Genomic DNA, 14,046 nt, shown 5'->3' with positions numbered 1-14,046 from the left:
GAATCAGTATGCCTGATGGTTATTATGCGTATCATTATCAGGGTTTTGTTGTTCAATTTCCTGGTTGTGACATCCTGTCAGTCATAGCAGTGACCTCTGACCCCTGAGCTTGGCCCCCTTCACTGGCAGAGCATCAGCAGAGGGAGTGCTCAGTCCACTGTGGAAATGACCTGACTTTGCTCTTTTTTTCTGCCTTGTCTCTGCCCTCGAGTGTTTCAGACACATATTGGTGTTTTTGTTTTAAAATGATCTGATACAGTCGGTTTTTGTCAAATCTGGATTATTTTATGTTTCTGTTTTAGAAAAAATTCATTCTTACCATTAACTTACACATAAATCATAACTTTCCACACACTGTGGAGCTCACAGGAGCTACTTTGACATCTTATTGTCAAGATCATTGAATAATTATAAAGAAAAAATGTACTGTATATTAAAGTATTATTTAAACACACACACACACACACACACACCCCATTCCTGTCCAGGTGCAGAGTCCAAAAATCTGTAACAGCGAATTATATCTCTCATATAAGCTCATTTGCTTTCATTTGCTCTGGTTAAAATGTATGTCCTTAACAATAATATTAATAATAATCTTTATTTGTTTATTTTTATTTATTTTATTATAGATGTATATAAAATTCCAGTGTTTCAAGTGAAAATTAGGTTGTTAAACATCATTCAGACCAGCACAGTTACACAAGTCAGCCTGTGTTAGCTGACCTTCCTCTCTACCAGGGTTTGACTGGATTGAACGCTACTCAGCTTTGGGGGACTTGTGTTGCCAGCAGGAACGGGATTAAACAGTACTGAAGTTTAAATGTCATTTAATGGACCCTGTGAAAGATAAAGAGAGAGAGAAATTATACATTGATGCTCTTGATCAGCCACACGCTGAGAGAATCACTGAGAGAGCACTAGCCAGTTTACTGATCTTGGTCACAATCCTTTATTAACCACATTTTATGGTGTTTACGTCCATGGTAAATGTTAAAAACTGATATCTCAAATATATCGGCCTAAAAAAACAGTATCAGTCCAACAACTTGGCGCTGAATTAATTTACCTTCTCGCTCCTCCTCCTTCACCCTCTGTGTGACCGGACCTTCGCCCCCTACAGAACGTCTGCAGCGGGTGTGGGGGGGGTGAGGATGAGGATGAGGATGAAGGCTGAATGGGTCAACAAAGAGCTGCTGTTTCAGTGGGTGACACAGGCCTCAGTCTGAGCATTCAGCTGTCCTCTCACTTAACTCGATTAACCCCCCAAACCATAGGGTGAGCCAGAGAGCGAGCGAGCCCTGCCACCTAAACTCTATATACACACACACACACACACACACACACACACACACACACACACACACACTGAAGCTGTGTTTTCATGTAATCTTTGCTTGTGTAGAGTCCAAATCTTCTTCCTCTGTCATACACTTCTCTTTTCCCTCTTTTCCCAGTTTTTCATTTCTTCCTCTTTCACACGACTTCACTGTTTCTTTGTCTTTCTATCCTCTGTTGTCTCCTCTTTGTTACAGTATACACCCCAACCTCATTGTTTCAACCCAAACTCACCCTTCTGCCTCTCTGACTGTTTCAGCTGTCTGCAGGACTAATTCAATAAACTCCCAAACCACCCAGCACACACACACACACACACACACACACGCACACGCACACGCACTCACACTCACACACACACAAAAAGTCCTATTGCTTATTGACCATCCTCTTCTGGGTCTTGGCAGGAACCAGAGTTTCTTCTTTATAGACACAATAATATCTTTTACTTTCTTTTTGTAGTTGCATCTGTTAATCCTGTTTTAGCTGCAGTGGAAGTTTGGCTCATGAACTTCAACGTGAAGAACAGAAAGTAAACTAATACTGTTGCTTTATGGACTCTTCTATCCCTCTCCCTGTCTTTCATCACATCCTGTCTTACTGTTGCCCTCCGTAGCCACATTTCGTTTTTCTACTGACACTGTCTCCTCTTCTCCCTTTTTTCTTCTTTTATTTCCTTCATCATCCTCAGTCTGTCCTGTTCTTCAGACTCTGGTTTCTGCTCTGTGTTCAGTCACCGCTGTCATTAAATTTAATCTAGTTATTTACATCAGGCTGCTGACCTGCTTTGGCCCTTCTGCTGCTGCAGCCGGCCTCTGTGTGTATGTGTGTGTGTGTGTGTGACAGAGAGTGTGTGCTTGTGTGCGTGTTAGCTCGTGAACACATCTGTCTGTGAATGCTGCTCTGTTTTATGATGGAGTAGTTAAGGAGATCCAGATCCAGATGACGTCTGGATGTGAATTCAGTTTGTGTTGATGATGAAGGAGAGACTAAAATTAGTTTTCCTTCTCTTCTGATAAAACGGTGAATCCACAGGAATGCTACGATGAATAAAAGTGAAAAAAGTTTGATCCTCCATCTTGTTTTTCATGTTGTCTGTGTGCATCTCTTTGAGCCAGACAGGCCGGAAACATGTTTAATACAGAAAGTTGTTTTTAACTGTCCTCCCTTTTCCAACTCTCTCCCCTCCCCCTCAGGGCATTGAGGAGGTGTGAGGAGATGATCCAGCGTTACAGCAGGGAGGTGAACTCAGACGGAGCTGTGGTGGGGAAAGCAGTAGAGAACTGTATGAGAGCCATCATAGGAGTCCTGCTCAACCTGACGCACGACAATGGTTAGCACGCACACACATACACACACACACACTAGAAGAAGATAACTCATACTTTACTGCAGCTGAATTTTCCCCATAAACATGTTTGTAGCAGAGTTTAACTGGAAACTGAAAGGTTGCTTCATTTGAGTGGGTTGTTGAGTTATTACAAACAGCTGACCTGTGCTTGATAACAGTTCGTCCTCATGTGTTAACCTGTGTGTGTGCAGAGTGGGGCAGCACGAAGACAGGAGAGCAGGAGGATTTAATAGTGACAGCTCTGAACTGTGTGCTCAGAGTCCCTCAGTATCTTCCACAGGAGCAGAGGTTCGACATACGTGTGCTGGTGAGTGACTCAGACAAACCGTCAGGAGTTGAAATGACGGGCACATTAGTGACAGGGAAGAGGATAAATTCATAACTTTGACTCTGTGTGTATGTTTGTGTGTGTGTGGTGTTCAGGGTCTGGGCTTGTTGATCAATCTGGTGGAGTACAGTGCCAGGAACAGGTACTGTCTAATGGAAATGGAGATGGAGGGAGGTCAGGGTCCCTGCGACTCCACCGTCCTGCTCAACCCTCAGCACCAGGACATCACCAGCACCGGCCCGCTGAGCGCCATCGCTGCACTCGTACAGGTACAGCACAGGAATAAGCAGACTAGGGCCGCGGTTAATATCTACTTGTCTGTCTGTCTGTCTTATCTGCTCATGATCGATTAATCTGCTGATTCTGTTGAGACAAAAAAAGAAAAGTCGGAATACAGTGAAAAATAGCCCAACACATGTTCCTTGAGCCTAAAGTCACATCTTCACTAGACAAGTGTTTCCTACAGTACCTCTCTTCCCACTGCACTGTTCACTGAAGCACAAGCAGGTGCTGTATGAGGAATAGTTTAAGATGATCACATTTACATTTCAGACTCTAAACGTATCAGATCCAGTGCTCACAATTTGTCTCATCTGTGTTTTCTTTGCTGCTGCGGCAGCTCAGTTTCCCGTGAGCACCATCAAAGCTTCATTAAAATCGAATCATCCCATCTAATCAGATTTGGCTGATGCTCTTATCCAGACTGACTTCCAATGAGGTCAACAGGAGAATGTGCAACAGCAGCGTGACGACACACAGTAACAGGGACTAAGAAACCAGAGGAGAGGTAGAAATGATTCATTGTGTCATCTCAGTATGAAACTGAGAGAGTAGAGTTGTTCACTGAAGTGAGTTTTAAGGTCATGGCAGAAAATGATGCTGTACATTTATATGTATAGCAACTCTCAAACAGAGGCAATTCAAAGTGTTTTACATAAGGTGAAGAAATGCGTCTCAGCAACATTTAAACACATTTGGCTCGGACATTTGAAGTTTAAGATCACGAGTAAGTTGGTTCCACCTGTGTACAGGATTTAAAAGGATTTCTACAGATTAGTAATTAGTGATCTTGCAAGGAACTCTGAATTATGCGTTTAATTACATGCCGCTGAATGCTAACCTGCTACACAAGCTTAGCTAACCATTGAGGCTTTAGTGAACTGTCTACTTGTTCATCCTCCTCAGCTGTTCCTCCAGCGGGAACGAGCCGCAGTCCTGGCTGAGGCGCAGACTGATGACCTCATCAAGGAGGCGCCGAAGCCTGCACTGGACCAGAGCGGGGAGTGGCAGGAGACGGGCGGGGAGATTCAGTGGGTTGCCAACGACAACAACGTGGAAAAACAGGATGACAACAAGAAGAAGGCGCAAGATGAGGAAGACGAGGAGCTGGACCTCAACAAAGGTAGAAATACAACCAGATCCTGACTTTTATTTTATTTATCTGGCATTTTGTTCATTTTAAGATATAAAATTATCCATGGATGTTTCCTCATCATCATCATCATCTTCCTCTTCCTCGTCTCAGCTCTGCAGCATGCAGGGAAGCACATGGAGGACAGCATCGTGGCCTCCTACACAGCACTGCTGCTGGGCTGCCTCTGTCAGGGGAGCCCGGTGAGTCTCTCTCACTCACACACACTCACACACACACACACACACACACACACACACACACACAAATATTCACTTACACAATAAGACAGATGGTAGATATACTGTAGCTGTGATGCACCAATGTATGAACAGTGTGTTGATTGTAGTCAAGCATTTTCTCTGCTGAGAGCTGATGTTTGGTCTGTTATGGACATGTTTTATGTCTCACCTAAAACTGCACAATTTTTCACTTTTAAGTTCATTTGCTTTGAGGTTCAGCACAAGCAGCCATCAGAGCAGGTCTGTCCAGATTGAAAAACATGTGCATTGGTTTTCCATCAGTATTACTTCAACCCTGCGTGGACTAAAATCCCAATCAATATTTGGGGATTTTCACTCCTTTGATACAAACATCTAATTCACACCAAAATACAACTATTGCTGTTCTGAAGTTTAGATTTCATCTACATTCGAAAGGAAACACACCTGCAGACACGCGCACATATAACCTAATATATGCGGCAATACAGTATCCTCTCATAATTATCAGGGTTTAGCTGTGAAAAAGGAAGAAATCAAGATCTCATTTTGATTTGATGTCTTCATCATCATGTTTTTGACTCACTCTCTGCCTCTCTCTCTTTTCTCACCAGTTGAATGTGACTACTGTGAGAGAGAACCTGCCTAAAGGAGATTTCTCCATCATGACAGAAATGCTGAAAAAGTTCCTCAACTTCATGAACCTCACTGTGAGTCCCAGCTTTTATAATCCAGCCTTATGTGTGTGTTCAGCAGCTTCTTATAAAACTGTTTAAAAAGATGTGTAATTAATGCTTGTTCGACTGTCGTTATTAATAAATAGCCTCTGGTCTCAGACTTTAGGACCCCACTGTCCATGAGATGTCTTAGTGATTAACAGTCCCAACATTTCTTCCATCACAGTTCCCAGGGTGGAAACACAGTCAATATCTTTGAAAATTATGCTTTACATTTTCCATGAAGCTTTTCAACTGCCATCAGTTACTTTTATGATGCAAATACAACTGAAAAAGCCCCAGTGGGTAAGAGAGGCAATGACAAACCCAGGTCTCATATCTAAACTGGGAAAACTTTCATAACCTCGAGGAAATTTGAGTCATACATCTGTTAATAAAGAAAAAGATGAACAATAATTAGATCAAGTTTAGTCAGCAAATTCAGCATTTTCTCACAGAAATGTCAAATCATTGTTTCAAGTGAAAACTTGAAATCTAATGTTCCACAATATTTTGAAGCACTGATGATGAGCATGAACTGTAGAAATAATGAAGCAGTTGTTACAGGAAATGTTGAGCAGAGGGCCTAACAAACAATGTACCTTAGGAAGCCAAGAAATGAGATGGATAACATTTCTTTCTTTCTTTTTTATTTCTTATACACCCGACTGGTGTGTATTAAATTGCACTTAGTCTGCAGTTTTAATGAGGGATTCATTAATTTAACTTAATTTAATTTTAACTGTAAATATACCAGCAAGGTAATGGAAATGATAATTATTGAATAAATAAACAAAATAATTAGACACGCTAGTTAAGATAAACATCATTAAAAATCACTTTGTTAATGACATAATGAGGAGATTAATTGTGGTGGAATAAATTATAGTTATGATTAATTAATTAATCAACATGAGGGAGTGAATGAATCAGTTAATTATGATTATTGAACAATGTGATGATCACTGAATATTAGTCCTCAACACAGGTGTGTGTGTGTGTGTGTGTGTGTGTGTGTGTGTGTGTGTGTGTGTGTGTGTGTGTGTGTGGTAACTGACCTCTCCTCCCTCTCTCTCTGCAGTGTGACGTCGGCACCACAGGACAGAAGTCCATCTCCCGGATCATTGACTATCTGGAGCACTGCTAGAGAGAAGCCTGTCTCATACACACACACACACACACACACACACACACACACACACACACACCCACCATGACCATCATCATCATCACCTCAGATTAAGTTCACTGCTGGAAACAGGCATTTCTTATAACGCACACATCTTCATTCATCATCACCTTCCTGCTCTTCGTGTTGTGATCAGACCTCCTCGTCATCCTCCAGTTAAAGGAACAGTCCACTGTTTGTTTTTTTTTGTTTTTTTTTAAGGTTGCAGTGATGGAAGCTCCATCAACATGATAACTTAATGAATTTCCGCTAATTTGACTTCACCTGAACGTAAATTTATTGTCACTTTATGAGGCAGGATGACCTCGAACATCGACACCTCCAACCCTCCCACCAGCTGTGATCATATTTTATTTTACTTGAAAGATACAGTCCACTTAGGTGTTTTATTTTTATGTTTGCCCTTCTTCTATTTGTATAAGTTCCTCAGAAGGACGCGTTTTTTTCTTCACACTTCCCCCTCTCTTGTGAAAACAGCCAGCCTTTGTATCGATCAGTGACAGATTGGAGCGAAGCCGTCATTTTCATCAAAGCCTCGCACCCCGCAGCCCTCTGGAGCTCATGATCACCAAAACAACTCAAGTGGTTAAAAAAACGGCTCTCCAACATAATGACTTTCCTTCTTTCCTTTGAAACCGACGACCTCGGCTCATTTCCGACCACCTTGTTTCTTTCATGCTGTATTCTTCTTCTTCTCTTTTTGCTGCTTTGACCTCTCGACTCTGTCAGAAGGAGGCAGTTTGAGGTTGAGAAATCAAAAGTATTGATTGTTTTCTGGCCAAAGAGCAAAGACATGGCAAGAGTTCAGGCCCTGAATTGCAGGCATTTGTGAAGTTCAGGTGGTATCTTAAGACAGGACTGCCTGTAGACGTTTGCATGAGGTCTGTTTGTAACCTCAGATGTTCCATCTTTGGAAGTAAGAGCTTTTCTTCCCCTCTTCATCCTCTGCAGCAAACCAGCGGATTTCAAAGCAGTTGTTCTTCTTGTGTCGTTATCAAGAAACAACCGTCTCCCATCATGCCAAGCAGACTCCAGTCGCTCGGCACCCAACCGCACACCTGAGACTGAAACAGAATGACCCTTGAGGTTGTTAAAACTCTCTGGAAACTTTGAACGACCCCCGAACCCTCCTCAAAAGAAGAAACTTTTCTCTTAAAAAAAATAAAAAATCGATCACCCTCTCGCTCAGCATCAAAGCTTTGTGTCTCGACGGGACCCGAGCCCTCCGGACCAGAACCTGTCCTCCTTCAGCTCCTTTCAATTACAGTCCGTGTGTGTGCTCTCCACTCAGAGAAGAGCCTTCAATTACAGCACAAAGGCAGCCGAGATGCCCCAGTCCGAGAGGTGAAGACGAGCTGCCTCTCTCTGGTTTTGAACTGAACCACCAGCGGAGAGGCTTTCAGAGATCGAAGTCGATACTTTTTTTTCTTCCTGTTCAGTTGTTTTTTCCGACGGAAAGACTTGAGCTGTAGCTCTCAAATCCCAGAGTTCACAGCTTTTAGTTAAACTTTATGGAAAAATCGTCCTCTGATCGTTTTGTCACTTTCAGATGTAATCTGTCCAACTCTTTGCAGAAAGGTTTTACTGTGAAGTGCTGCGTTTCCCTCGCCTGCGCCGTCGTTCCCAGAGTGCATTACAGCAACCTCAAGAGGAGAGTGGAGGTGCTGGAAATGTGTAAATTATATGAATTAGTCTTGTGTTTTTTCTTCTTGGCTGGATTCTTCCTCCTATAATCATTGTCCATCAGTCCAGAATAGCAACTAGAGAGATATTCAAAGCCCGTCCTGCAATGTTTTAGATGTTTGAAATATTTTCACATTTTCAGTCTCAAAGAGAAAAGAAGAGGGTTGAAGTGCATCAGCAGTAGTTTGAGAGGATTTCCGTTTCAGCACCATGTTCTGATAAAGGATGTACAAGTTGTAACTAATAGGTTTATTGATCTTGACAAACCATTTATGTTTTATTGATCAGTTATGAGCATGAATAAGAAAAAAAACTTTAGGCTGCCACTTTGTAAAAAATCTGGCTGGTGTATCCTCCTCCAGCATGATACACACGTATAAATGTTAATAAGTTATTAATAAAGGGTTCATCAGTAATGTGGCTGTAGGAAGATATCAAGACAAAGTAAAAGCTGTTTCTGTTAAAGCGGTAAACAGTGGTTTAGTGTTGCAGTGGCGGCAGAAGCTGAGAGATTGTGATTTTTAGACCTGCCTCCTGTGCCCACTTCACTCAAACCCCACAGCCCCAGTTTGTAACTCAGACTTTCTGCTCAAGGTTTTAAACCTGGAGCCTAATCTGTGATCTGAGATTACACTGATGACATCACTTTGACAGCTTTGGGGAATAAAACTCATGTCAGAGCCACAGCAGATATAATCCAATTTAATTCACAGGCAGAGTCGTACTAACCCGGACGAGTAAACTTAACTTCATCTGTAAAATTGGTGGCGGCTTAATGGTTTATAACTAATTTATAAAGCATTAATAAATGGTTTATTAACCATTAATAATGCCATTAGTTACAACTTAGAAACATTTTTTTAAGGGCTGCCTTATTATTGAGTTCTTCAGTCCATCTTGTCAGAGAAAGGAAAATTGTAAAAGAGCTGTCAAATATGAAAAATATTTCTTCCGTCTTGAAAATCCAACTCTTTTTTTTTTGTTTAACAAAAATTACGCTGGCACTTAAGTTAAAGAATTGATGATTTACTTTGCGAGTGGAGAACAAACATAAAGTAGAAAGTAAAAAGTGATGAAAAAGTTTTGATGCGTTTCCCCAAAAACACTTTTTAAAATTATTATTGACTAGAAGACGCATTAGTCTCAGCAAAATAACATTTTAAAGCTTTCACTTGTAATTAATAATTTGTTTCTATAACTTGTCCAAAGTGTTTTTCCATTAAGGCAGAAAAACAAATGTTTGTTTCTCTCTGTTCCCCCAGAAAATCTGTAGATGTTGAGTCTGTATCTTCGTATTATCCAGGATAAGAGAGACGTGAGCGTCTGGTGGATCAATTCCTGTTTGATTCTGTGTTTAGATTTGAAAAGTGAAGATTGTTTTGTTTTTTCTTCTTTTGAACAAAGACAAGTTGAATTTCATCAGTTGTTAAAGTTAGAAGCACATGTCATCAAACATGCTCATACCGTTATTTTGTAATTGTCTGTCCCTCTGTGATCATTAATGCACTGTCACACGCACACCCACGCACGTACGCAGACACACACACACACACACACAGACAGTTTAACCCTCACACTCCTCTTTTTTTTCTTTTTTTTTTTTTTTTAAAGTTTACAAGAGCTTTATTCACAGATGTCTGGAAGAATGAATGGAAGAGCTTTTTGTACATAGTTCCTGTATATAGATTGATTTCCTCATGTAGGAGGAGAGACTGATGGGTAATGGGAATGGGAGGGATTGCGGGTGGGGTGGGGGGGATTAAATTTAAATTTAAATTTAGACCGGTAGACTCTACTTTTCTGAACCTGACTCTATTTTTCATTTTCTAAAGCCTTTTCTCCCAGTCGTGTTGTTGTTTTGGACAGACAGAGAGCTTAACAAGCCACCTGCAGGAAAACTTGATCTTTGTACCAATTTGCAGACTGATGTCTTTGGTTACCTGTATATAATTTTAAAATAATAAAAATTGCTACTTTCAGTACTTCCCGCTCTGGCTTTCTATCTGCTGTGTTCCCATTCTGTTTGTGGTGATAATCATTTCTCAAAGAGGCGGTGTTTGTTTTTCATCCGCCGTTTCTTACAAATTATTGAGAAACATAGCTGCTGCTTTTCTCAAAAGAACGAACTCGGCTACAACCAGCTTGGTCATAATAATGTCAGAGATTCATGGTCTTTGTGTTTCTGGCAAGAAAAATATATTTTAACAGATGTACAAATACAGATTTAGACACAAGGCCTCATTTATCTAAAATACAAACAGAAATGTTGCTTTGTCCTTTTCACTGTAGGACAACAGGAAACAAATAATTACAAAGATAAGTAGAGAAAAGTCTCATTTTTAAACATTCATTGAGTCTTTAAATGTCACTTGGTCCCGCTCCTTCTCTCCTTCATGTCCCCATCATAACTCCTCTGTGCGCACCGGGCCTCCGCTGCTCTTCCCGGTGTGAAAGTCCCTGACTGGCCCGGATGCCTCCCTTGCCAGCAGTGTGGTCCCCTGTGAAGGCGGAGAGGCCCCCGGGGGCCGCGGTGCCCGGGTGGTGACTGATTCTCCGCATGCGCCCTCCTGGAGCAGCTCGCTGAGGGTGGCGATGTAAATCTGCGCCATCTGGAGAGTCTCAGATTTGGAGAGCTTCTTGTCGCTCTCTAGGTTGGGGATGACGCTCCGGAGCCGGTCAAAGGCGACGTTGAGCCCCAGCATCCTCCTCCTCTCCCGGGCGTTGGCAGCGAGGCGTCGCCGTCTCTGCGCCCGCTCCAGAGCGCACTTGTCCGGCTGGAGGTAGTGCAGCGCTCCGCCGGCAGGGCCCAGCCGCAGCTCCACGATGGCGCACGGAGGCTCTCGGTGGTCGCAGCTGCCCCTGGTGCGCTCTGCCCCCGGTCGCTCCTGCCCACGGCTACGCTGCAAAAGAGCGTGGATGTCGGCGTGGAGAGCCGCCGGGGCCGCAGGGGCGACTCCTCCCTCCGGGTCCACTGAGATGAAAGGCGCGAAGAGGCTTTTACGAGGCGGCATCGCTCTTCTTCCTCTGAACAAACTTGTGCCAAACACGGTCGGTTCACTGAGAACTCCAACAAAGTAACACACTTTCAACTTTACTCACTTTGATGGGTGAATTTATGGACAGGGGAGCCGCGGGGACGCGCAGTGCGTGCTCCGGGGGCGTGGAGAGGGTCGTGTGCTGCCTAATGAACAGAGCCAAAGACCGCTGCAGGAGGTCTATTAACCAAGTTCATCAAAAGAGGATTAGAAGCAACTCAGTGCGCTGCTGTGGGCCGATACATGGAGGCGGCCAAGCAGAGGAGCAGTGCGGCCAAGGGGGAAAGGAAGCTAGGAAGGAGGAGAGGAAGGATGAGAGGGAGGTGTGGTAAATTAAAAGTCCACCCAGTTTTACCAGAGACAGCATTAAGACTGAACCCTTTCCTTAATAATAAAAATATAAGTAGCATCATATGTAGGTGTTTATTTAAATATGTTGACAAAGTACAAAGACTCTCTGCGGTCACTCTGCATATTAAAGGACACAACCTCCAAAATCGTTCTACTGCAAAAGTTTTGTTGCATTTAAGCTCCTGCAGGGAAGATTAAAATGATCAATGAACATTCAGCAGAGAACATCAAGGTGTCAAACTGACGTCGTTCTGTTCACACCACAGAGGATTATGTGAAGGTCTGGGAACTAATCATTTATAAAAATTACATGATATTAAAATGAAGCCCAAATTAGAGATTAGTGTGTATAATGCTGTTGGAGGGAGTTGATACTCTTCAGTAAGGAACATGTGGATATTTAATGAGCCAAACAAATCAAAAAGGAATAAAAAATATTGGAGATGTCTTTGGTTTATGGCCACATTTTTTCTCAGGGTGTTGGGGGCTTAGGACTTCAATCCTGGCTGCAGCTCTACTGGAATACTTTCATTGGTCTCTTCACCCACAGTCCTGCTCTGTGTTTTTTTCTATAAAGCAGCTTTTTGGTTTAGCTTGAAATAGAGAAATTACAGTTAAAGCCTGTCGTGAATGTGTCCTCTACAGGTTGCAGTGTTGTTGTCATATTATGTCTCATGTATTAAAGCTCACCAGCTCATCAGTGATTCTTGTTTATAAGGTTAATTAAAAGCGTTGCGACTCCCCGAGGTTAAAGCCTGTTGATGACTGACAGTAACTGGCAGCCTCGTATCCTCTGGACAGACTCTAATGGGATTTAGCAGCGTGTCCTGACCGCCGTGTGCCAGCACTCTGCCGGGCCGGGCCTTTACAAACGCCACAGCGTGGCACCAGGCCGGCACAAAGATGGCTGTGTGACACACAGGAATATAATAGACTCCTTATGGCCAGGAGGACCCTCGCTGTCTGAGGCTGTGGGTTTGTTTCTTTTTATTCTCCAATCTGGAGCACGTGGGGAGGTTTGGCTTCACGGCTCAGATGACAGTTGTTGGCACGCTCCGCTTTATTAAACCCAATGAAATGGCTCATTGCAGCCAGCCGACGGACACAGGCTGCAGATCAAACTCTCCCACCGCCACGACAGGCCTACAGATGACACCTACTCTGACCTTCTGCTTCTCTGAGTCTGAAAGTTTGACTCTTCAGGTTTTGTACAAACTCCGCCAAGTTTCAGATTCACACTTCACGACACCATTGAGCATATTTCAGAGCAGATGATCATTTTGAAATCTCTGTGTTTGTTCCTCTTTCCAGGCAGCCATTGATCTCCACTGATTTCTACATATAATGTCTATAAATTATCTCATACCTTTTTGTTGTGATTGCATGGTTTTTGGTGAGTGTTGGCGAGTAAAGGAAAGGATAATACTGCATTCTTTTTTAAATATTTTTTTATTGTCAACAAATCCCATGAAAAAAAGTAATTGTACATGTAGTTTATAGCAAATATTACTCAAACGAGGAAATTGAGCATCTGTTGGGGACTATTTTCAGTGGTGGATGAATCCATATTTGGTGCTCTAGTGAGTATTTGGTAGAGGGGGCCAATGTGTGAAAGATTGACTCAAAATAAAAATGTGTAAAAATAAAAAAATATATAGAAATCATCCTTTATGGTGAAGTTTTTGAGCCATTAAAAATCTCAACACAACAGAAAACACATCTATTGTTTTATATTGTTCTGTGATTGGCTAAGAAACAAAAGAAAATACAGATTTCTCCTTGGAAAATGAAAATAGAATGGTGTATTTAGTAATTAGAGGAGGTTTGGCTTCATTTGTTTACATGCTCCGCTTTATTAAACCCAATGAAATGGCTGGTTGCGGCCATTGGACGGACATGGGCTGCAGATCAAACCCTGCACCACTTTCCATTGAGTCAGTGAGGCAACATGACACCCAGTTTTCAGCGGTCATCAATAACTTTCATCCAATTCAGGACAAATCACATACAGTTTACGTTCCTGGTGACCGATTTACAAATCAAATAACACTTTGTAAATCAGTTTCCCTCATTCCAGTTCATCCATTGGTTTAAATTCAGTTCAGTTCATATGGAAGTTCAGCTGTAAAGAGTTTAATCTGGTCAGTAGTAGTTTAAAGTTAAGTTATAGTTGGCAGAGGCCTTTGTAAAGTTGTTTAAAGTGTTGTCATGTCAGGGAGGTTGGATGTCAGTAAACATGTCTGAGGCTACAGTAGATTCTGTGTGTAACTTTTAATGTTTTCTATTTCATTTCAGTGTCTTGCATCACGGACCACTGAGCTGATAAATGTTTCAAATGGGTTTTTTTTTCTGTCTTTTTGAGGGAAAATAATCTGTTCTCTGTCTGCAAATCCATCAAGCACAACAACCTGAGTTTTTTTGTA

The 14,046-nt window shown here is 42.2% G+C and overlaps 2 protein-coding genes across 2 annotated transcripts in view; one reads left to right on the top strand and one right to left on the bottom strand.

Moving 5' to 3' along the window:
* Positions 1–10,219, top strand: part of waplb (WAPL cohesin release factor b) — a 29,281-nt gene extending 19,062 nt beyond the window's left edge. Inside the window, exons 14-20 of the mRNA XM_023418920.2 lie at positions 2,535–2,671; positions 2,881–2,996; positions 3,113–3,286; positions 4,203–4,419; positions 4,543–4,631; positions 5,264–5,359; positions 6,447–10,219. Coding sequence (XP_023274688.1) covers positions 2,535–2,671; positions 2,881–2,996; positions 3,113–3,286; positions 4,203–4,419; positions 4,543–4,631; positions 5,264–5,359; positions 6,447–6,512 — 895 coding nt within the window. The 3' untranslated portion in view covers positions 6,513–10,219. The remainder of the gene's footprint in view (positions 1–2,534; positions 2,672–2,880; positions 2,997–3,112; positions 3,287–4,202; positions 4,420–4,542; positions 4,632–5,263; positions 5,360–6,446) is intronic.
* A 397-nt stretch (positions 10,220–10,616) lies between these two features.
* On the bottom strand, positions 10,617–11,248 carry atoh1c (atonal bHLH transcription factor 1c). Its single transcript, XM_023418971.2, has one exon. It carries the CDS (start codon positions 11,246–11,248, stop codon positions 10,640–10,642), a length of 609 nt encoding a protein of 202 aa, XP_023274739.1. The 3' UTR covers positions 10,617–10,639.
* Positions 11,249–14,046: the final 2,798 nt, after the last annotated feature.

This window comes from Seriola lalandi, unplaced genomic scaffold, assembly GCF_002814215.2.
Source record: "Seriola lalandi dorsalis isolate HSWRI2012SDOR001 ecotype SW California unplaced genomic scaffold, Sedor1 jcf7180002054585, whole genome shotgun sequence".
NCBI lineage: Eukaryota > Metazoa > Chordata > Actinopteri > Carangiformes > Carangidae > Seriola > Seriola lalandi.
The sequence above is the reverse complement of the archived record's forward strand: the minus strand, read 5'-3'. Positions and strand labels throughout refer to the sequence as shown.

What these genes read in the sequence shown, in the direction of transcription:
- atoh1c (XM_023418971.2), bottom strand. Translation starts at nt 11,248, where the DNA reads ATGCCGCCTCGTAAAAGCCTCTTCGCGCCTTTCATCTCAGTGGACCCG.